Genomic DNA, 21764 nt, shown 5'->3' with positions numbered 1-21764 from the left:
TTGCTTTTTCAGTAAAAAGACCGATTTGTGAAGTGGTGTGGGAAGAACCACCTGCTGCTGAACGTGGAGAAGACGAGGGAGATGGTGGTGGACTTCAGGAGGAACAAGCCCCTGCCCTCTCCAGTCAGCATCAGTGGGAAGGACGTGGACTTGGTGGACTCCTATAAGTACCTGGGTGTCACACTGGACAACAAACTGGACTGGTCCACCAACATACAGGCCATCTACAAGAAGGGCCTGAGCCGGCTTTACTTCCTGAGGAGGCTCAGGTCCTTTAATGTCTGCAACAAGATGCTGCAGGAGTTCTATCAGTCTGTTGTCGCAAGCACCATCTTTTTTGCTGCGGTGTCCTGGGGTGCGGGCATCAAGGCAAAGGACGCCAACAGACTGAACAAACTGATCAGGAAGGCAGAGTCTGTTGTTGGCTCCAAGCTTGTCACCCTGGAGGAGGTGGTGGAGGACAGGATGCTGGCAAAACTGCTAGCAATCATGGACAATCCCTCCCACCCCCTCCACAAAACACTGGACAAGCTGAAGAGCAGCTTCAGCAAGAGACTGATCCAACCCCGCTGCTCGAAGGAACGCTACAGGAAGTCGTTCCTCCCCACGGCAATAAGACTTTTTAACACGTCTACCTCCGCCAGAGCCTCATTATAGTTACTCACGCTCATTTCTTAAGTTATGTCCTACCCAGATATTTCTATATTTCTATATTTGTATATTTGTATATTTTTATTCCCTACTTTTTATATTCTATTCCATTGTATTTTATAAACCAGAATGCTGCAACAAAACAATTTCCCTTCAGGGATTAATAAAGTCATCTATCTATCTATCTATCTATCTATCTATCTATCTATCTATCTATCTATCTAAAAGGACACCCTTCTTCCTCATCAGGTACTGTTGACACACAACTTACACAGATGTGTAATGTGACCAACTGACAGGCAGGTCATTGAAAACCTCTCCGACACTGAAGCGTCAGATCGACTTACAGGGTGACGATGTCGGCGTTGGCGGCCTGGACAGCGATGCTCAGAGGATCGTGGCCCTGCTCATCCACCTCGCTCTGCGACGCTCCCCTCTTGAGAAACAAACACACCTGCCTGTTCGAACCAAGAGACAGAAAAGAAAGCGCTTAGAACAGCCGTACACGGCAGCGAAAGAAACAAACTTTCTCTGAGAAAAACCTTTAGAAGGTAAGAAAATGTTTTGTGACCATGACAGCGTAGAAGGATTGAATCGTTTGTTTTGCAGAAGCATCGTTAACACTTCGACTGTTTGGGGTCTTATTCAAATATCAAACATAGTTCAAGTGGCAACGCCTGAGCCTGTATAGAAACACACGTCATGAGGGATGTGAACTAACAATCAGCAATATTGAGATTTTTAATTTTGAAATGGGTAAAATTGTCCTGTATTATACACCGAGTACACTCAACCTATAATTACAAGGTTTATCACACTGGTGAGTTGTGAATACTTTAGACTCTGATTAACTTCTTTATAAATAGTCACGAGCTTATTTTAATATATAGAATAGAAATTCCACACATTTTAATATAGGTTTAATAAATATATGAAATATAATAATTGTGTGTAAGGTATTGCGTGGCTGTCTCACTGTGAACAGCTGTGAAGCCTGTGTTGACCCGTTATTAAGTTGTTTTCTCTGTTAAAAGGGTGTTTTTGTTATTCATTAAAGGAGGAAGCACTGCATCTGATGGGCCGCTGTACGCTGTTCTATGACTCCTCTTTATTTTGATTGGTCAAATGCTTTAAATTGTTTATATTCTCACTTAAATCATGTTGGTTGTGAATTTCTCATGCAACTGATTTAACTAAAGATTCAACATACATTACTGGCCACTCTCACAGTCAAACCAGACGTCCTTTAACAAAAGATTAAGTTGTTGCTAAAAACTTGCATCCTACGACACGTTGCCTTCGGTAAATAACAATCGGTTTCCTCTCAATCATGCAGAAATAAAACAAAAGAAAGGAAGATATTGTGGCTTGTAATAAATTAAAAGTAGAAGTGCAGGTTGGTTGATATTGAGGGTGTGGTCGTGTATAGTGAACTACATGCCACTTAAAACTTACTTGTTAGGTATTGTTGGTGTCTTCCATCTAGTGCCTTGGTTCATTTTGACTTTAAAGTGTATAGATATATTGAGTCTCGGCTTTTCTTACCCGGTGTGGCCCAGGTAGGTGGCGTGATGCAGTGGGCCTCTTCCTCTCATGTCCCTCTGGTTGACGTCGGCTCCGTTCTGCAGCAGGAACTCGCAGGCTATCAAAGATCCCTGAAAGAGACACAGACGGAGGGTTACTTATGTCAAACAGCTCACTATGTTCCCAGACTTGGGTTCGTTTTCTAGAACAGCAGTGAACATGATCGGATGGAAAATCTTTCTGACTGATATTGTTCATAAATGTGAATATATCAACGTCGTATCTTGAGTTGAGCACCATCCACACCTCTGAACAGAGTCATGATTTAGGAGCAATATCAAAACACTATAAGTATAAATGTGCCGGTTTATTTTGGCCTTGCCATAACCGAAGCACACCAGCCTTAACAAACTGTCTCTCACCCCAGCCACAGCCTGAATGAGGGGTGTTTTCCCCTCCTCCTCCTCACTTGCAGCGTGTACGTCGGCACCGTGCGCCAACGCCTCCGCCATCAGTGGCAGATTATGGAGACGGGACGATCGGTGGAGGAGCGCCCCAGGGTGGAGCTCTCTGGGGTCCTCTGGGTCAGACGGCACCTCCTGTTCAATCTCCACCTCGCCACTGGAGGACTCCTCCGACTCCTCCTCTGTGGGCGCCAGCACAGTGTCAGAGAGTCGAAGAATTATGGGTGAATTATGATATATCAGCAAAACATCTAAAGACCTGTGACATGCACCTTTGAAGTGTTCTTGCTCAGCATTAACCATAACAGTATTAACACCAGATGATAGCCTATCAATCTGCATTCACACTGACCTTCCTCTGTTACACTGTCCACCACTGAGCCACCAAACACCAGGATGTCCGTGCTGCCGTCTGTGCTTCCTCCCAGCCCGCTGTCACTGCTGAGACCTGCGGGGCCAAACATCGCCAAGCCACGGACACGTTAATCATTACTGAGTGCAGACTGCACTCCACAAACACGCGCCGCCGGCAGCGGGGAAGGCTGGGCGGGTCATCACAAACATGTCAATAAAGGGAGGGAGTTATTTTGCCACAGGTATCAAAGTCTGTACCTGCACGACCTAACTGTGTAGCGGACTTACTGCGAGGACCAGAGCCAGTGTCAAAGTAGGAAAATAATGAGTCCAGCTCATCTGGACAGAACAGGGAGTCTCGGCGAAACTTTGCTGCGGCTGCTGCAGAAGAACAGGACGGCAGAAAGACATTTAGGCCGCGCGGGATCCAGAGAATATTGCACAATGTCTGTATTCACATCATGACTGCAGAGCAGCTACAAGTCTAAACTCACCTGCTGAGAGGTTCGCGGGCGAGGCACTGCCAGGCTCATAGCGGTGGTATTTCCTGCGGACCTTATTGGGCGCACGCACGGAACTGCTGTGCCGCTGGCACTTCTTCACTGTCCAGGGGCGGGACTTCCTTTCACCCTCTACCAATGACTCGCTCCCGCTCATCTTCTTCAGGAATCGTTTCTCCACATATTTAGACTTGATCCAGGCCTCTTTTTCTTGTCTGAGGGGAGCATATAACAATGTCTTTAAAAAAATACAAAAACAAGTTGCTATATTGTCTGTAAAGTTCTTTTTAGTTCAGATAAAATGATCAAGAGTGACACATTTTTTTTTAATCTCATGACCATCAGAGAAACTTTTAAATCTCGGCCCAGTACTGTTAAAGGATTGCATCTGTGGTCGACATGTACGGACGTTGTTTCTTGGCACATCTTTAGACTGACCTGGAACTGGAGGGTCCGGGTTTTTTGGCACCAAGCTCCTCGCAGCCGCCCTCATAGATGTGGTTGATCACAGTGTTCCCCAGTTCACACATCAGCTAAGTACAAGAACGGAAAAGAAGGGCACAACAATGAGCGAGATGGCACACAGAAAGGTAATTAAAATTCAATTAGCATTTCTCTCATGGGTAAAGAAAAGGCGGCATGGCGATAAAATACCTTCAGTAATTCTGGCTCCCATGAGTCTAGTGTGAGTGAACGCACTTTAGAGCAATGCACGCCTAAACTCCTGAAAGAGAAAAGAAATACGAGAAAGTGTAAGAAGACTTTATGTCTCACTCCCTGTTTGAGGCACATTTTTACTTTTGCTACTTTACATTAGAAGTGCCTGAGGTGGAAGTGAGATGCTCATGGTAAACTTTGACTTTGTCTTTATTCAGAAGTCCTGGAGGCATTTAAAGTGATGTATTTACCAAACTTCAACAGCTGTAGCCAGTTGAGACTACAGCAAACTGTTGTTGTCTTTTAAAAATGCTTTGTATTTCAGCTGTTTCCTCACTCTTGGTTCTATCCCTCTGCATCTTTTTAATCTTAAGAGAATATATTTCAAATTCCATATGATGAAACCTCATGAAGAGCTTAACAACTGTGCATATTAATAATGTCAATGGAATAACTTGGACAGCTTTGTTTCAAAAATCATAATCCAGAAATCTTCCACTCATCTCGGTTACCTGTGGATCCCTGAACACTCGATGCAGAGCAGCACTCCCAGGTTAATGGAGGCCCAGCAGGGGGCCGCCTGGCCGCAGTCACTGCACAGCTCATTGCCCGGCAGGCTCTGTACCCTCTGCAGGAGGCTCTCTCCTCCTCCACGAACACCCTTGTCGGACCTCTCTCCCCTCTCTCTGGGTTCACTGGCAGAGTCGATGCTGCTGGTGGAGGGCGAGGCTGTTCGGTCCAAACGCTGCAGAGAGAGAAGACGTCAAGAGATTCTGTAACATCTAAGAACTGATTCGTATTAAAGAAATGGCATTTCAAGTGCTGCGTGAGAGCCACAGTCTGAGTCCATACCTCAATGTAATAGTGGTCAGTGATGTCTTTGTAGGCAGAAGCGATGCTTGCCTGGACTGCCTGGATCCAAGCCTGCCGCAGCTTTTCAGACTCAGCCTGCAGCATACAGCTCCTACATGATTTCAACTCTGGTTATTACACAGCATTTATGTCTGATTTTAATGGTTCTGCAATAGCTCAGTCAAAATAACACGTCTTGTCGTATTACAACTAATCAGCACAGTGACACTTGGTGTAAAAATAGATCAAATAAAACAAAACAAAACAAAAAACAGTGTAAGACACTTAATTCATACTTACTTTGTGGGTGAAACCACCTCAAAACAAAACCTCCTCTCATTGTCTTCACATGGTTTGACAGAGCACAACCTCAGATCCTCAACCACAACTGTCAGTGAGTCCTGTCACAGGCAGAGAAAAGTGTCACAACTTTGACCTATTTACTATAAATTACTCTCAACAGACAAAGACTGCTCCTTGCTGTCAGAAAAGACAAGTCAGAGCACGGCTCATTTTCTTCTTGAGGGAAGCTTGCAAATGAGGAATGACTACATCAGTTATTACGTTGTAATAGTTGGATTATAGGAATGCAAATCAGAATTTAGTGCATTAAATGAACCCACACATAGTTACCGTACATATATATGAAATCAAACAGTACCTTCAGCTTCTTTTGGTAGACCAGCTGGCTGTTCTGTATAGAAAACCATCGCCTGGAAGGAGCAGAGAATATGTAATTAAACTGTCACTCTGCTCATCATCACAAGGGGACAAAAATAGATCTTTGGCGGCAACTTCATCTTATTCCTACATTTTGAACATTAGAACCCTTAACGGTAGTTAAAAGTTATTTTTGATCGCCATCAATTCCTAAAAAAAAAAGTTCTTACATCAACTTTCTTCTAAACGATATCTGCAAATGTGTGGTTACAATATTCAGTGTATTTTTTATTCCTGAATCATAGATTGAACCATGTGCACTTCTGTTCCAATTACCTGTTCCAGGTCTTGAAAGCATTGCTGGCTCTCTTGAAAAGGTATCCCTCCATGACCACACCATTCGGTGCATCCACATTGAATTCCAACTTTGGGTCATCGTAGGAAAAGTCCTGTAAAGACAACAGAAAGTAATTGTTAAGTTCTGTTAGAGATTTAAAAAAAAGAAGAAGCAAAAAACATGCAGTGTCATCTGATCTCAGCGCTGAACAGCCGCAATAAATTAAGTGCATAATGATTTTGCAAGGCGATATTATAGAGAAGAATCCAGGTGAAAATGAGCTTTATCAACCCAACATACTCTGGCAGAGAGAACAAATATGCTGCAATTGAAATGTGTGTGTCTGTGTGGGTGTGTGTGTACTTCAACAAAGTGGAGGCTTTTCTTTTCCACAATGTCAAAAGATGGTGAGCACTATCACCTATCATCTAAAACCATCTCTATTTTCTTATCAGCCCTGGATTTGAATGGGCCGGCCAGTAAAGCGGCAGATACCACCTGCTCAGCGGAGTGAAAAACACAGAAACACAGATTTAAATGAATGACGAGGCTGAGGTTAGGTTTCTCTATTGTCAAGGAGGCCTTTGGTTTCGGGTAAGGTAATACTTGGCATATGGCAAGTTGAGCGTGTGCACCACGCACAAGCCCTCACACACACACTTTCCAGAAAACACACTCAATGTGCATAAAGCTATTTTATAGAACAACACAAAAACCTGAACCAAATATAGTGATCAACGAGAATTTTTAAGAGAAGAGAATAGAATTACAATAAAGCTAATGGTGCAAGCTCCATTCTTTTATTCACATGTTTATATAAAAAAAACATTAATCCCAATTCAGTAAAAACAAGTTGTTTTGATCCCCTTTGAAATCTGGAGGTGTTTCCATGAGATTCAAGGGCCTTATCTCCAATACGAACATATATAGAAACGTACACGTAACAGGAGGATAACCTCGACATTTTACAACAAGGACTGTTTTTAATTCAAAAAAATGCATCATGAATTCTTCAAATAGTGATGTAATGTAGATGGCCTTGGCATTTCCTTTGAACTTTAATATTGTCTGGGAATCGCAGGAGAGAGTAAAGTATAGTTACCACTCATTCAAAAAAAAACATTTACTCTTGTGAACTATGTGAAAATTACAGAACTCTAATAACCAAGTTTCAATAAGAGAGAGATCTGGTCTTGTGTTCAAGTGACACCATCTATATGATGTTAACATTGATTTCATAAGATCAGGGTTCAAATAATAGTGACTGATTAGTGTTTACATAAAGCATGAAAGATGTGATCATTCAAGTGTACATTATTTTCAGGAAGTATTTAAAATACGAGGTAAGATGTTCATAAGCCACAATGATTTGTTTTCAGCTCCAGGTAGACCTTATAATGCTTCAAATAGTAATAATAAGTTTTTTTTTACATGTGTAACACGGCGCAGGTAAACTTTTTTGCTCTTCATTTTACCCCCTACAAAGAAGACGTGCCTCACCAGCATGATATCCAGCCTGCCGTATATCTTCATCTTTACCACCGCGGCATCCAACAGCATTTCAAAACCGATAACAGGATTCCAACTTAACGAGAAGTAGATAAACGGATGGACCATTAGATACACCTGCATCCACCCACGCGAGTTCACACGCGAGATTGCGAGCGCTCTCTTGCCGCTCGCACTGCTGCTCTTGGCCACGTGCGTCAGGCGTGAACGCTCATTACCATACAGCTGTCCGCGCGACCCGCTGACCCGTGCCGGCTGGGGGAGATCAAACGCTCCTTCCCTGCTCCACACACACACCCCTGCCTCCGCTGTCCCGCAGCCGGGGCAGTTTGAAGGGGTGGGGGGGAGAGTAAGCTTTCCATCTGTCCGCGCCCCTAAAAACTGTTCCTGCTTAATGGGGCTCGTCTTATTGCTCCCCAAACACCCGCACGGACCTCCGCTTCCCACCTTAAATCACCCGGTACCGCGCAAGAATGCTGCCAGGTGGGCAGACGCGGAGGCCGCGCCGCGGGCCGCGGGCCACACGTTTGCCAATATAAAGTTGACCAAAACTAATGTCTGCTGTTCCTTGAGCATTTGTATTCATTTCTGTTAAACTACACGTTCAGGTGGTCGCTATCTTTAGATGACTGTATAAATACACAAGCGCTTCACTTAATGTTGCTCAGTTGAAATGTTTTAGGTTCAGTAACGATTACATTGCCGCCCTCGCCACTCATGGGTGAATGTGACCGATCAGGTAATACATGTAATACTGTGAAACATTCCTTCATGCTGTTGAAGCACTACTTATACTTAGCACTATACATTATTTAGCCATCCTGTGCAAAATCGAGTATATTTTCTACTAATATCATCACGCAAGAATGTGAAATGTTATATTATTGTTGTGGTTGCTATCATTTTAACGTTTATTATTATTATTTGTGTTTACTTGCTGCTGCAACAATGTAAATGTCCCCATTGTGGGACAAGTAAAGGGTTATATATTCTTGTATTATCTTATAAGATGTATAATGACAGAATTTCAAACGTAAACTAGAAAACATTTTGGAAAAGTGTGATTAATTGTGATTAATTGACCAAAAATGTGGCAAAATGTTATCTTAATAAAAACAAAAGAAAACTGTGGAAAGGGGACACAAAATAACACTGAGATCTAAAAATGAGCAGCAAAGGGTAACACTGCCTGTAGCAGATAGTCGTAGCGACCGTATTGCTCGTAAAATAACATCAGCAGAAAAGGTCCAGTGTGAAAATACTTTGAAGAATGCGGAACAAGTATGTTCAAGAAAGAAAAAGGCTTTTAAGGCTTTTGCCACATTAATATGGGTATAAACTGTGACTGGCAGGCTTTCAGGGTGCACTTATTTTGTTTGTCATCATCACACCACTATATTCGACATTCAGTGACATAAAATCACATTATGGCAATTTGTGTTGTAAGGTTGTGGAGGTATCCTGTCGTGACTCATTGTTTCAAAGGTAGTGGAGTAGATTTAAAAGTAGCCATCATTTGTTTTCATTATTTTCACAACTTGCAACGTGAACCCTCTGATGGGCCTGTTTGGGACCACTTTGACAAATCTTCTTGGCATATCTTTAAGGTTTTGATTTTCACTGATAGCTTACAGATTTAATACTACTTTCTACTCTTGTTTTGCTTTGTATTGTTGATTTTTATTTTTAATATCGGCTTTTAAATCACTTTTCTGAATGTTTTTGTTTTTTTTGAATGATCTTAATATTGTGCTGTCCTTTTATGTGTGAACGTGCACCGACCGGTACTTTACACCATATAAACACACTGTTACAAAGTGTTTGGTAAAGACACTGTCGATTCCTTGGTTTCTTAGGTGGACTTTAAAGTATTGTACAACCAGAAACCGTGACAATGGAGGAGGGGGACCACTGAGACGACAGCTCCCCTGGGAGCCACAATGAAGTCCTGTACACAAAAAAAAGCTGCTGTGACAGAATAGAGAGAGGAGAAAGAAGGAGTGTGTGCTCTGTGGAGTGAGACAGGCTGATATAAAGACAGGGAGGTGGGCAGCCAAGGCAAACAAATCAAGAGTGAGGTAGACTAGTGGACGCAACAAAGGGAAGAAAGCTGACAAACTGATAGTAAAGAAAAAAAACAGTTCTCCACTGATGACAATGAACTTGTTATATTTTCAGGCATGTTTACCTGCATTAATCCTTCAGAGAAGCACGTCTGCCACATTTATACATTAGCATACAATATACTGTTTGTATACTGTTTGTGGTAGGCCTTACTACTCCTCAATTCTGTACTAAATCATACTGAAATCTTACTTTTTGGTTAACAGGAATCTTATTTCCACCATCTCTCACTAATTGTATATTTCTGAATATATGACTACCTCTGTCTTTTGTTGTTGTTGTTGTTATTTTAAAATAAATTAATTCTAACATTTATGATCTATAAAAGGCTGCTTTACCATGGCTTAATTATATATATATAAAGTAAACAGGCTGGAGAAAAAAAAGCCAGCGGACTAAGTAAGAAAGTCTGAAATAATTCGGAGCAAAGTTTTCTCCTTAATCTACTGATAAAGTGAACCTTATTTTGGTTCTTTTTAAAAATGTTTTTTTTTTTTTTTTTGAAAGCCTGAAAGCAAATTCTAAATATAGGTGGTCTATCTTCCTATCTGATTCATGTTGATATAATCAGGTGCCGTATCAGCGACTGGTTCTGACGGTGATCAAGTCTCTGACCTTCAGTTTGATTCTCTTCACATTTTCTCTCCGTGTATCTTTTTTATTTACAGTCGTTGTCCTTCTGCTATTTGTTGCCCCCCCCCCATTGCTTCACAATGCCATCTGTTGACACTGGTTTGAGCTGGCAGAGGAAGCGATGCTGCAGGCTGGCACCATGCAGTCAGACCTCTCCAGTGACCAGTGATATACAGTATTGACCTCTCCTGCTTAGTGACGACATTATCTTATTGCTGTTTCTTAAGTATGTGAGAGCATTGCTGAAACAAAGACAATCTGTGAAAACAAAAATGTATTTGGGTCACTAATTTTAGAATGTCAGATAACAGGTTCTTGGGGAATTCTGGCTCAGCCCACACATGCTTCAAGAACAATAAGGGCAATATTAATTAATTATTTTTTTTATTCATTTATGTAGTTTAGTTAGTTAGTTAGTTAGTTTTATTTCAGTTGCATTCATACAAAGCAGGAAACAAAAACATTATTATAAAAAAGATGAACCATCCATCAACTGAAAAAGGAATCGGCTGAAGCCTGTGGTTTATTTTGCCAATCCTGTATCATCAAATGATTACAAATAAAGGTCAATAATAAAATACAAAACTAAATGACAATTACACCAATAATGATTAAAAAAAAAAAAAGATGGAAAGGCATTAAATGTTTTGTTTGGAGCAAGAAATAAGACTTTTGACTAACCTATTACAGAATAAATATCTGGACACTTCCTGTTTCACTACGTCTTCCTGAAGAATGACTTTGTTTTGTTTGTGACTCTCAGATTATCATTCATTTCATTGGTAAAACATTTTTTTCAAAGGATTAGGGTTCAGGGTTAGGGTTAGATAAAATGTTTTACCAATGGCAATGTTAATTTATGCCCACTGATCACTGCAAGTAAATATTGACGTACACACAAATAGAGAACAATCTCTTTACCAACATGAAGAAGTGTGTGTGCTACTGCCGTGCCTGACAGCAAGAATCGTGAGGGTTCAAATACTTCCTGGGGCCTATCTGTGTGGCGATCGCATGCTCTCTCTCAGGGCCTCCATCAATCAGATCGTTGTATTTAATATGTTTTTAAATGCAAAGTTATGTTGAGAAACAAAATAACTCACCTGCATCAGAGTCTGGTAGAGCAGGGATCCAGTCAAGAGAAGAGAAAGAGGGAAAGTCATCAGCAAAACATCAGCAGTAAATAAATTAAATTACACTCAATAAAATATTATGTTATTGTGGCAGCAATGGTAGATGTGACACACACCCACACACGCACACACACACACACACACACGGCGTAAACAGGAGAGACAGCCTAAAAATCCATATATGAAATAATTTTTTAAAAATTCCATATGTATGAATAAACAAGGTAAAATGCAATAACACTTAGCAATGTTTTTATTCACCAACTTCTCTAGATGATCTGTTCTATTGTGTTGCTTATATATATTGTATTATTCAATAAATTTTTTCCCTTCTCAAAAAAAAAAGATCAGCTTAACTTTTCAGCTGTCACACCATGGAAATGAAATATATTTTTTTAACTGGTTAAAATGATCTTATTAACCGCATTTGTTTGGAATAATCAGAAATGAAGACAAGTGGAAGTGAGCCTGGGTTGCTGAAGGATCAGTAGTTGGGACACAAAGCTGTCTGGCAGGAGGCCTTTCCTTGGCTGCTGAACTCATCAGGCAGACACATTTTTGGCATCTCTTTAGACAACAGATGGATGAGTTTTATACATCTGTGCAGGAGTGGGTGGTAGGATTTATAAGAAATGTAAGAGTCTTCAGCTGAATGACCCAGGTAGTAAATATATAAAATTCTGTTTGTGGTAACTGATTTCAAATTGCTTCAAAACTTAAGCCTTAAAAAAAAAAAAAAAAACATATTCCAAATTCATGTTTTTGTTTTTTTCCTCCATATTCAGAGTCAAGCTGATCAAATCGCTCATGTTCCGAAAGGTGAACGACGTTGCTGAAAAATACGAGCAAGCTTCTTTGGAAATTCACCTGTCAAGCTTCAATTGACGCGACACAAAATAGAATGACATAAGATGTTGGTGGAAAATGTCTTGTTGAGCCACTTCCAGAGAAGTGTTATCTTACAACGACAAGCGTGTAAAGATTGTGCACAAGATAGGTCAGGACAAGACAGCGCTTGCATGCGACTGAAGAGGAGTCGGCATTTGTGGAAAGAAAGTCAGTCAGTTAAAAGTCAATCATGATGACTGTATAATTATGGGGCTTCTTAAAAGATGTCAAATGTAGAACAGGTGAATTCAGAGGAAGGCATGACCGCTAATAACATGCAAATAGTTCCTGATGATGTCGGTCCCAGAGGGAATCAACATTAGTAAAGTGTAGACTATAAGATTTAAGATGTGTTTGACTCTCACTCTCTGCTGGATGAGGGCGTGTTTGTGCTCCAGCTCCCGCTTCTCCACGGCCGAGTCGATGACCAGCTGATCCAGCTGCAGGGGACAGAAGGCAAAAGAGACTGTGTGAAGCAAAACAGCGACATGTGAATGTGGGCTGATAAACAATCACAATCAGTGGCTCAGTCGTGAAGAGAGCTGCTGTGTGTAAACACAATCACAGAGGTAATGTGAGAAGGTTGCTCTTCTCTTGCCTGCGCAGCCAGTTTTTTCATGTAGGGGTCAATCTCATCCAAGATGTTAAAGCCTTGTTGGAATAAAGTGTACTGGGCTCGCATGAAGGACAGCATCTGCAGAGATGAAACCAGGACAAAAAAAAAAAATCCAGTGACCGAACTGCGCTTAACCACGAACCACACATAGACATACATGTACAATATTTGAATATTGAGGTTCATGCCACTATAAAGAGTTACTCACTGCATCCAGGATCTCAAACTTCTTCTTTGCCTGAAGCACATTTATCTGGCAAAGGCAGATGGAAAGGTTATTTTAGATTTCAGGAGATAAACAGGATTAATTTGATGAGTCAGTCATGTTCAGAGTGTCAATACAACACAGTGCTATATTTATTTCTCTGATGACGTTTGACTTTTGCTTGCCAGCCACGCTTCAACACAAATATTTGTAGATTTTTTTTCCTGCTTTCTGCTTTTGTTCAGTGAAAAGATGGAAGCAGCTGACTGGAATAGTTATCCAGACTATCAAGTTACGTCAATAATGTTTACAGGTTCAAATGTTCATAAAATCCCATTTTAAAATATGATTCACAGTGTTAGACGTAAAAAGTATCCATGTTTTTAGCTGTTGATAGAAAATTTAAAATGTTTGAATATTGATTTAAAACTATGAAACGGGTTGAACCAACTCCCCTTTAACTCAACTAAAACTACTTGTCATTTAATGAGCATTGTGGATCCATGTAAGCAGCGGCTGAGTGTCAGTGCCACCTGCTGGAGAAATCTGATACCACAGCTTGCAGCTCGTGCGGGTTTGATTCTCTCACCTGAAGCACATAATCCAGAGCCAGGTGTCTGAAGGCTTTGCGGCTGAGGACGAGGGCCTGCGTCGCCTCCTCTGCCTCGTGCACCTTGTTCCTGGGCGCCTGTGCGTTTTTCACCTGAGCCAGCTCCATGTCCTCGCGCACTCGGTCGAACTGCTTCTTGGTGTCCTTGAACTTACGGACGTCCCTGATGGAGACAGCATGAGGCAGAGGAGAAGGTTGCAATGTCTCCACAAACCACAAAAAAACATTTGGGTCCGTTAGAATGACAGTAAATGGAAAACTTCTGGTAAAATCCCGTGCAGAGATCTCCCATTGACACCTTCCAAAACTTGCAATTTCATGACCAAAAGACATTTAGCCAAACTCAATAGGCAATGTTGTTTTTATTTAGTTTTGTTTCGTCTTTCTGTTTCATGAAATATTTTAAAAACTGATACTGGACGTTAGTTTTGAGAAGGCTATTAAATGGTAATTTTGTCACATAAATAGTACGTTTCCAATGCTTTAGCAGCTCGCAAGGTGCTTTACATTGTTCATAACATTCACCTGCTCACATTGTGGGGTGATTGAATTGAGACAACATATGACTAAGTCCATTTCATCTGATTCGTTACTTTGCGAAACTATCTCATATTTAGGATAAAGCAGTGAAAATAAATAATTTTTCTCAGAATATTTCCAGTTTATTAGACATAAACAGACACATTCTAAAACTTTTTGCCATCATTCTTGATTTTAGCCTCCGAATGTAATGAAAATATGTTGATTACTTTCATGACTTTCGGATACAATTTCTTGGAGCATTGCGGTAACTGGTACAATGAGCAAGTTTACAGTTTACAGTTTTGTTTTTTGTTTTTTTCCCCTGATGCACCCTTATATTTAGTAAATTGTGTCAGACAATTCCCCCAGACAGATGACCATGACCACTTCACACTCACTCTTTAATGAAGGTGTGCAGCTGCTGTTTGATGGATCTCTGAGCCTGGTCAAACAAAATCTGTGGGCAAACAGAGAAAGAGAGGAAGGAACATCACTTAATATCTGAACCGTAGAGAAAAGTCGGCGAGTTATTGGTTGCAACAGTGATGAGTGAGTTCCAACTGCAGGGCTGTAGCTGCTCCATGTCGCCACAAGATGGCACGAGAAGCCCTGTCTTGCCGTGACTGAAGCGGTTGATCGCCACAGGCAGAGAAAGGAGTAAAACATGAGGATGACAAACACACATGTGCACACGTTCAGCTGCTGCCTCAACAGATTTGTGGCCTCATAGGATCCCACATTTGTCTTCCTGTTAACTTTACGATTCCCACTCCTCCTCTTCCCTCTCCTCCCGCCGCTTTGTTCTCTCTCTCCGTCCCTCGTTACATTTCCTCTTATTGCTCGCAAAACCCATCAGTCTATCTGGGAAAAAGTTCCATTTCTTTATTCTTTATTTACAATGAATACACAGTGCCTGCTGCCTAACAGATCATCCGTCTCGATTAAGGCAGCCACACCTCATTGGTTTATTCATCGGTGTGGCCAACAGCGCACGCACGCACACACGCACGCACGCACGCACGCACGCACACACACACACACACACACACACACACACACACACACACACACACACACACACACACACACACACACACACACACACACACACACACACACACGAGGATATGAGACAATTGCTATTGGCAGCTTGTGGATTAAAACTTCCTATAGCAATCTCTAGTTTATAAACATACACATTGAGGATTAGGGGATTAGTTTAGGTTTAAGCCTTCAGCCACAGGACGTCCTCGTACACGCTGATGACGTCAGCAGGTCTGCCCATGGCTCCCAGAGTTCTCGCTTGAGGTGGAAGTTCATAAATTTTAAGTTGGCAATTCAACTCAGTGTGGTGACCTGGAGCACGTTTAAACATGTCTGGACACTTTGCAGGTACTCTGATCGCGCAATATACTGTTTAGTTGAGGAGGCAAAGACGGTAATAAAATTAGAGTTAAGGTTAGGTGTCCATATTTTCCATTTCGGACTAAAATGGAAAAATTACAAATGACCAAATAGTATTAAATGGTGGGACGCGCATAGCAAATACAGCCACTGGTTGCCTTCTCCTTTAATAAAATCTGCAAATCTACAAGGATATATGATATGGACATTTTTCCAAAATAGAAGAAATGCATTTGTCTCTAATTCATTCAGTATTCTGGTACCAATGGTAGTGAAGTCATTGTTCCTCTCTGACTATGTGTGAATCCCAATGAGTGGAATCTGCTCTCCAACAGCTCTCCAAAAAAGTATCACAAAACCTGACTCTCTAAGATTTATGTAAACCTGCTGACAAACCAAGAAACAAAAACATAATATGCACGAAAAAGAAAGCGTTCAAAGCTGCATCACTAATCTGTCGGCTCATGTCTCTGAGTTGTGTCTAATACTGTCTAATACTCTTTGAAAGCAGGATAATTTAGGGAGTTAGAAGCACTTTGTAAGTTCCTGCTGCATTGGACCCTCTGGTGGGCCGCTTTTTGAATGTGGCCTCTATGTTTGACAGCCCCAGATATAGACTGGAGATATTGGTGCTGCTGTTGCTTTTTTATGTATATTTCCATACAAATAAGTGAAAATATGACAAGTAACTGACTGGGCTCATACAGTAGAATAAATTGTTAGTCCAGTAATTTTCTTTTAGCATATCTGAACAGCGAGAATATTGTTTCTGGTATCAAACTGTTTAGAGGAGCAAAACTTGGATATAGTATTTATTCTATATCTATAATCAAGTGTGCATAAGGTTTTCTGAGACAGTGGATAATTAAGTGTTGTGAAAACCGGAGGTTTGCTGTGTAACCCCACCCGTTTCTTTATTAGCGCCATCAGAAATAGATTGGACACACATGGAAACCAATCCAAAGGTTCCACCCAAAAACTGCTCCTCATTAATGCGCTCAGCCTGACTCAACATAACCTGCGCAGCGCGCGTACACTTTCCCAGCCGGACTGAACTGCAAAGAGCCTCTGCATCCCAAATAGGGCGCTGCTCTGTGCGGCTGCTCCCGATGGGTCAATTCGGTATCAATTTCCCCTCGGGGATTAATGCAGTGCTGTAATAAATAAGTAAATAATAAATTAAAAAAACAAATTAATTAATAAGTAAATAAATAAAAATCTGCGAGAAGCTCTTACAACCTATCTGCCCTACATCTGCACGATATGGAAGTGCAACAAAAAAGCAGAAAAGCACATTTCCTAGGAAAAACTAGACAAACAATTTGAGAGAAGTCTTAAGAAACATTTCCTTACAGCCACACCATTGTGATTCCTCATCTTTTAAGACTTTGGCAGGATTTATGCATGTTTGAAGGGAAACACGTTGGTTGATCATGCGATTTAGTGCAAGGGTTACCCTTTTTTCTCATTTCAGCGCCTTGATATCTGACTTTATCTCCCTCTCCCCTTCCTCCATTTATACTGTCTGCCAGACGAGCTCTTAATGTGATGGATGGATGGAGAAATGGGGTGCAGCAGGGTAAAGAAAAGAAACAGGTGGTGGCACAAGCCAGTATAATGAACCTGCGATATATTGCCTGAAACTATTCTCAAAGAGGTGAGCTATCTGATAAGACTGACCATCTAACAACAACAACAACATGTCAGCATAAAGAAAGAGAAGAACAAGGGAGAAAAAAAATCCCTTTGTACTTTGCAGAGGTTTGATTAAATCTGAAAAGGTCATGGTTAAGCAGGATGTACGTTAGTGGAACGGAACGGCCGTAGAGGAAGGACATTAATGAAAATGACAGGGAACGATCGAGAAAAAGTACTTCACGTCCACTTTTTGCATCGTATTCACTTGTGAGTTGCTCCTGCTTGTGGCCAACAGACTTACTGAGAAAACAGTGCTGCTGTCACCGTGCTTCAAGCACAGAAGCTAAGTCAAACAAAATGTTAAATAAGAACGCTTCAAGGTCAAGACCGGAGCTGACAATAATAAAAACATGGTTATACACATATACAAGGTCTGAATCCCAATTACTGAAACAAAGTACAGAAGTCACTGAATGAAAAGGGGAAGATAAAACAATCTGATGAGATGTAAACACATTATAAAGAGGAAGATGTTGCTCACGGTCACTGGCATACCTGCAGCGTGACAACCTGCACTCAACATAGGACACAACTGGAAACTAGCTTTGCAGCTTCACTGGTGGCATTTCTCTCTTCACTTCACCTGCTCACAAATGTTTAGTACAATTTAATTTGATCTTGGTGCCTCGAGAAGGAAATACCTTTTAACTTCTGTGCTCTGAAAACATCACTACATAGATGAAAAGCTAATCACGATCCCATTGTGTTGAGCAGATGGTTTCATGCTAATGTTAATATCAAGGATTGATTGGGTTTTTCTCTATTCACGTGCCTTGAGATGATAACATCATTTTTGTCCCGATATAAATAAAGTGAATATAATTACATGTGGTGGGTTTGTGAATAATAGCAGACGCCCACCTCTGATCCATCCATCCATACATGCATTTTCCATACAGCCTAATCCTGCGCAGGGTCGCTGGGCACCGGAGCCAATCCCAGCTTACTGTGGGCAAGGGCAGAACGCACCCTGGACAGGTCAGCAGTCCATCACAGGGCCAACCATCCCTGGTGTCCTGGATTAATTTAGCAGATCTCTCGTGCCGAGATTGTCATCGGGCATTGACATGATCCCACGAATAGCTCAAATATGCCACAATAACCTTGTTGTAATCACAGTATACTTCTTGGAAATGATCAAACACATGTGACAGTAAAGGTGAATCATTTGTTGAAAAAAAAAAAAAGAAGGAATATCTGTATCTGATGAAATGTAAATTTAACTTTGGGCTTTCCAACACTGTATCAACATCTCATTGCCAGCGGCCAATTTTTGAATCACACTTAGTCACGGGGAGAACTCATTCTGAAGTCATGTGGATAAAACGTGGTTTGTGGGTGTGTGTGTGTGTGTGTGTGTGGTTATGAATATTTGCACACTATAGCTGCCCAGTGCATCTGGTCAAACATGTGGCTTGAATCAGACACACGTCTGTGCTGGTCAGCATGGACAGATTCACCATTGCAAAGTGATGTCACAGTTTGTGTGAGTGTGTGTGTGTGTGTGTGTGTGAGAGAGAGAGAAGTAGAGAGAAAGAGAGAGAGATAATTGACCTGGGAGGGGGGGGGGGGGACTAGATGTCTGAAAGATGTTAACATGCCAGGAAGACCTGGGCGTGTCCAAACCTTGCTCTGCCTCGACTTCTTGCCTATGGCTTAAACCGTGTGTGTGTGTGTGTGTGTGTGTGTGTGTGTGTGTGTGTGTGTGTGTGTGTGTGTGTCTTACTGTGTGGTAGTTGACAATCTCCTGGAGGCTGTCTCCACACTTTTCAAGGCATTCCTGCAAGTTGACAACATGTAAAAACAGTCAAACATTTAAGCCGTAATTTTACTTCTTATTTCACAAATGCTTTTCAGTGCCCTTCACAAAATATATCAAACTTCAATTCATATTTGTCTGAAAACCGCTTCAAGACTCAACAGAGGTAGAATTAAGTTTAAGTGCTGCCCACCTCCGCTAAAAAGGTGACACGTATGCTGCCTGGAAATTCAGTCCGAATGCTCGCCATAAAGTAGGTTTCAGACCTCTATGCTTGCAGCCATGTTAACTTGACCGCACCTGCATGTGGTCACTTCCCTCATGATTATAACAGCTGTATGCCTGTGTCTGGACAGCGCTGTTTATACTGCTTTACTGTTACTATTCATGTGGGGAAAATCGCTGGAATGTCCTTGCAATGATGGATGATTTATTGAGAAGCTGATTTTTTTTTCTTCTTCAGACATTCCTCTGCGGATCACTCTTGGACTGCAGCTCAGTTTTGAGGTCATTGTTGCATGTGCTTACCGATATCATCTCCTCTTTCTTGCATTGGTGGGACAGGTCTTTGATGCCGTTCACGAAGAGCTTGTTGGCGCTGACGTAAGCCCGGCCCGCCTCAATCATCCCACTGCACAGCTTCACAAGCTAATGGGGCGCATAAGAGAACATCGGTTTTAATACCCAGCGAGAAGACAGTCTATTTAAAGAGTCGCATGTTGTTATGCAATGTGATGTAAGTTTATTATTAGCCACAATGATGACGGAAATCAAACAACGCTGAAAAGAGCTGAGGCACGAGCACAATATGAGAAGACACTTCAAATTTAGTATAATCCTCCTGTTTGTATCGAGGCCAGTGTCGGCCTCAACAACGCTGCTGCATCTGCAATAAGAAGAGCGCATCAAGAGAAGGTAGAAATAGGTTCAAAATGAAAGATGAGATTTAATAAGACAATTTTGTGGCACAATGTTTCCCTCTTGATATCACAGCTGCTTATATGGATTATTCACTTCCTATAAATGGAGATTTTAAACATTTAAAAATACATCTTCATTTGTGTGGAACACTAGCAAATAGAGAATTGTATGACTCCAAATTTAGTCTGATATTGAACTACAAAACATATTAGTTGCAAGGCAGCACTGGATCTGAAAGTGTATCCTGAAATTTAGTCAGGATGACGCAAAGAAGTGACAATTTCTTCTTTTAATGACATTGGTCAACACACTAAATAATCAGAAATTTACATGAAAAACACATTTTCTCATTAGGTATATAGAGAAAAAAAAAGATGAAATCTACATAAAAGGTTTAAAATTTCAATGAGGCCCTCAATTTCCACAGAAGAATGGTATTTAGGAGATGTGATCCTTTCATTTGTTTAGCGTGAACATTGCACCATGTAGGGGACGAGCACGCCTCTATCATCTTGGTCTTTGCATGGATAAAAGGATGAAAGCTGTACTTTGACCTTTGCCACTCCGGATTTACCCCCACAACACAAAGAGCACACCAGCATTACCACCTAATTCAATCCCTTTGCCCCCAGAGTGAGAACAGCAGCATCTGTTAGTAGTGACAGCGACAACAGATGCCTGTTAGCACCTTTTTGCATGGCTATTGTTTCAATGTTTTTTTCCCCAGTGGTACCTAATGCTTCAAATATAACAAATAAATTATAAAAAAACAAAACAAAACAAACTATTTTACTTCCATCCAACATCTGTTAAATCCCTTTGATTGTCTGGAGGTAAATCGCTCCGAGCAATTAATGTTCATATACACAAGTTTGTCTTGACCTGAAAGCTTATTGTTAAAAATAGGTTGATAAAGGACTTTGGACATTGAGACACGTTTTGAAAAGGACAATCATCTGCTGGGAAATGTAGAAATGCTTCTCTCTAAGTGACTAGTTCACAGGTTGTGTGTGTCTGTGGGTCATGTGCTTTGGTGGGTACACTTCATGTGATGCTAATCTATGGGGAAGTTTTGGTTTGACTTTTAGCCTTTTCGTTACCTGTGACATGTAAATGTTGAACAGTGTCCTTTACCCACTAACTTAGATTTCAGTGTATGTCCAAAGTACAAATAAACTGTGGTCTGGCCTGCGACATGGTATCGGCTGGTTTATGAAGCCCAAAGCCGTTTTCTGCTGAATGAGTGAGGGATATGAATAACATCCATTTCACAGCTATCTCAGTCGGTAACAAAGTAGTGCACGGCTCAACGAACCAGGACGGCCAGTGTAAATCAACAGTTGTGCCCGTAGCATCTATTAAATCCCATTTGATACGGAAGGTAAGAGTGAGACTTGGTGGTTGTGATTTTAGACACAGCTATGTGAGAGGGAGAGCTTCATTGCAAATGCACAACTGTGAACATATTTCCCCAAATGTAGTCAGTCCACACTCATCGTAGGCATGCTTTTAAACACCACATGAAGGGGTGACTACGTTACTTCCCCACTTTATAGGGAAATATGATAAGCTAGAGTAGGTACACTATCATTACCACTGTAATAACGCAGCTGTGTGCGCCACAGAGTGAGCACACGCGAGTCTGTTGGTGAGGGGTGTGCAGAAGAGAGAGTGCAGCAAACCTTTAATTACCTCATTTAGTGCAGGAGTTCCCAAGCTTGTCAGTATGAGAATGTGGTTTGC

At 41.3% G+C, this 21764-nt stretch overlaps 1 protein-coding gene across 1 annotated transcript in view; it reads right to left on the bottom strand.

The window, feature by feature from the left end:
• The window catches only part of LOC308129060 (arf-GAP with coiled-coil, ANK repeat and PH domain-containing protein 3-like), a 54199-nt gene that overhangs the window by 5424 nt on the left and 27011 nt on the right, over positions 1-21764 (bottom strand). The window contains exons 3-23 of the mRNA XM_080494820.1: positions 19629-19748; positions 19068-19121; positions 14638-14696; positions 13697-13880; positions 13111-13155; positions 12885-12980; positions 12652-12726; positions 11369-11380; positions 5999-6111; positions 5664-5715; positions 5303-5403; positions 5003-5114; positions 4663-4895; positions 4148-4217; positions 3932-4026; positions 3488-3708; positions 3282-3374; positions 2992-3087; positions 2598-2821; positions 2197-2306; positions 999-1109 (exon numbers count right to left, since the gene is read on the bottom strand). Of these exons, the coding sequence (XP_080350946.1) occupies positions 999-1109; positions 2197-2306; positions 2598-2821; positions 2992-3087; positions 3282-3374; positions 3488-3708; positions 3932-4026; positions 4148-4217; positions 4663-4895; positions 5003-5114; positions 5303-5403; positions 5664-5715; positions 5999-6111; positions 11369-11380; positions 12652-12726; positions 12885-12980; positions 13111-13155; positions 13697-13880; positions 14638-14696; positions 19068-19121; positions 19629-19748 (2276 nt within the window). The remainder of the gene's footprint in view (positions 1-998; positions 1110-2196; positions 2307-2597; positions 2822-2991; positions 3088-3281; positions 3375-3487; positions 3709-3931; positions 4027-4147; positions 4218-4662; positions 4896-5002; positions 5115-5302; positions 5404-5663; positions 5716-5998; positions 6112-11368; positions 11381-12651; positions 12727-12884; positions 12981-13110; positions 13156-13696; positions 13881-14637; positions 14697-19067; positions 19122-19628; positions 19749-21764) is intronic.

Source organism: Blennius ocellaris, assembly GCF_963422515.1.
Source record: "Blennius ocellaris genome assembly, chromosome: 4".
Classification (NCBI taxonomy): domain Eukaryota; kingdom Metazoa; phylum Chordata; class Actinopteri; order Blenniiformes; family Blenniidae; genus Blennius; species Blennius ocellaris.
Note: the sequence above shows the minus strand (reverse complement) of the source record. Positions and strands in the feature narration are given on the sequence as shown.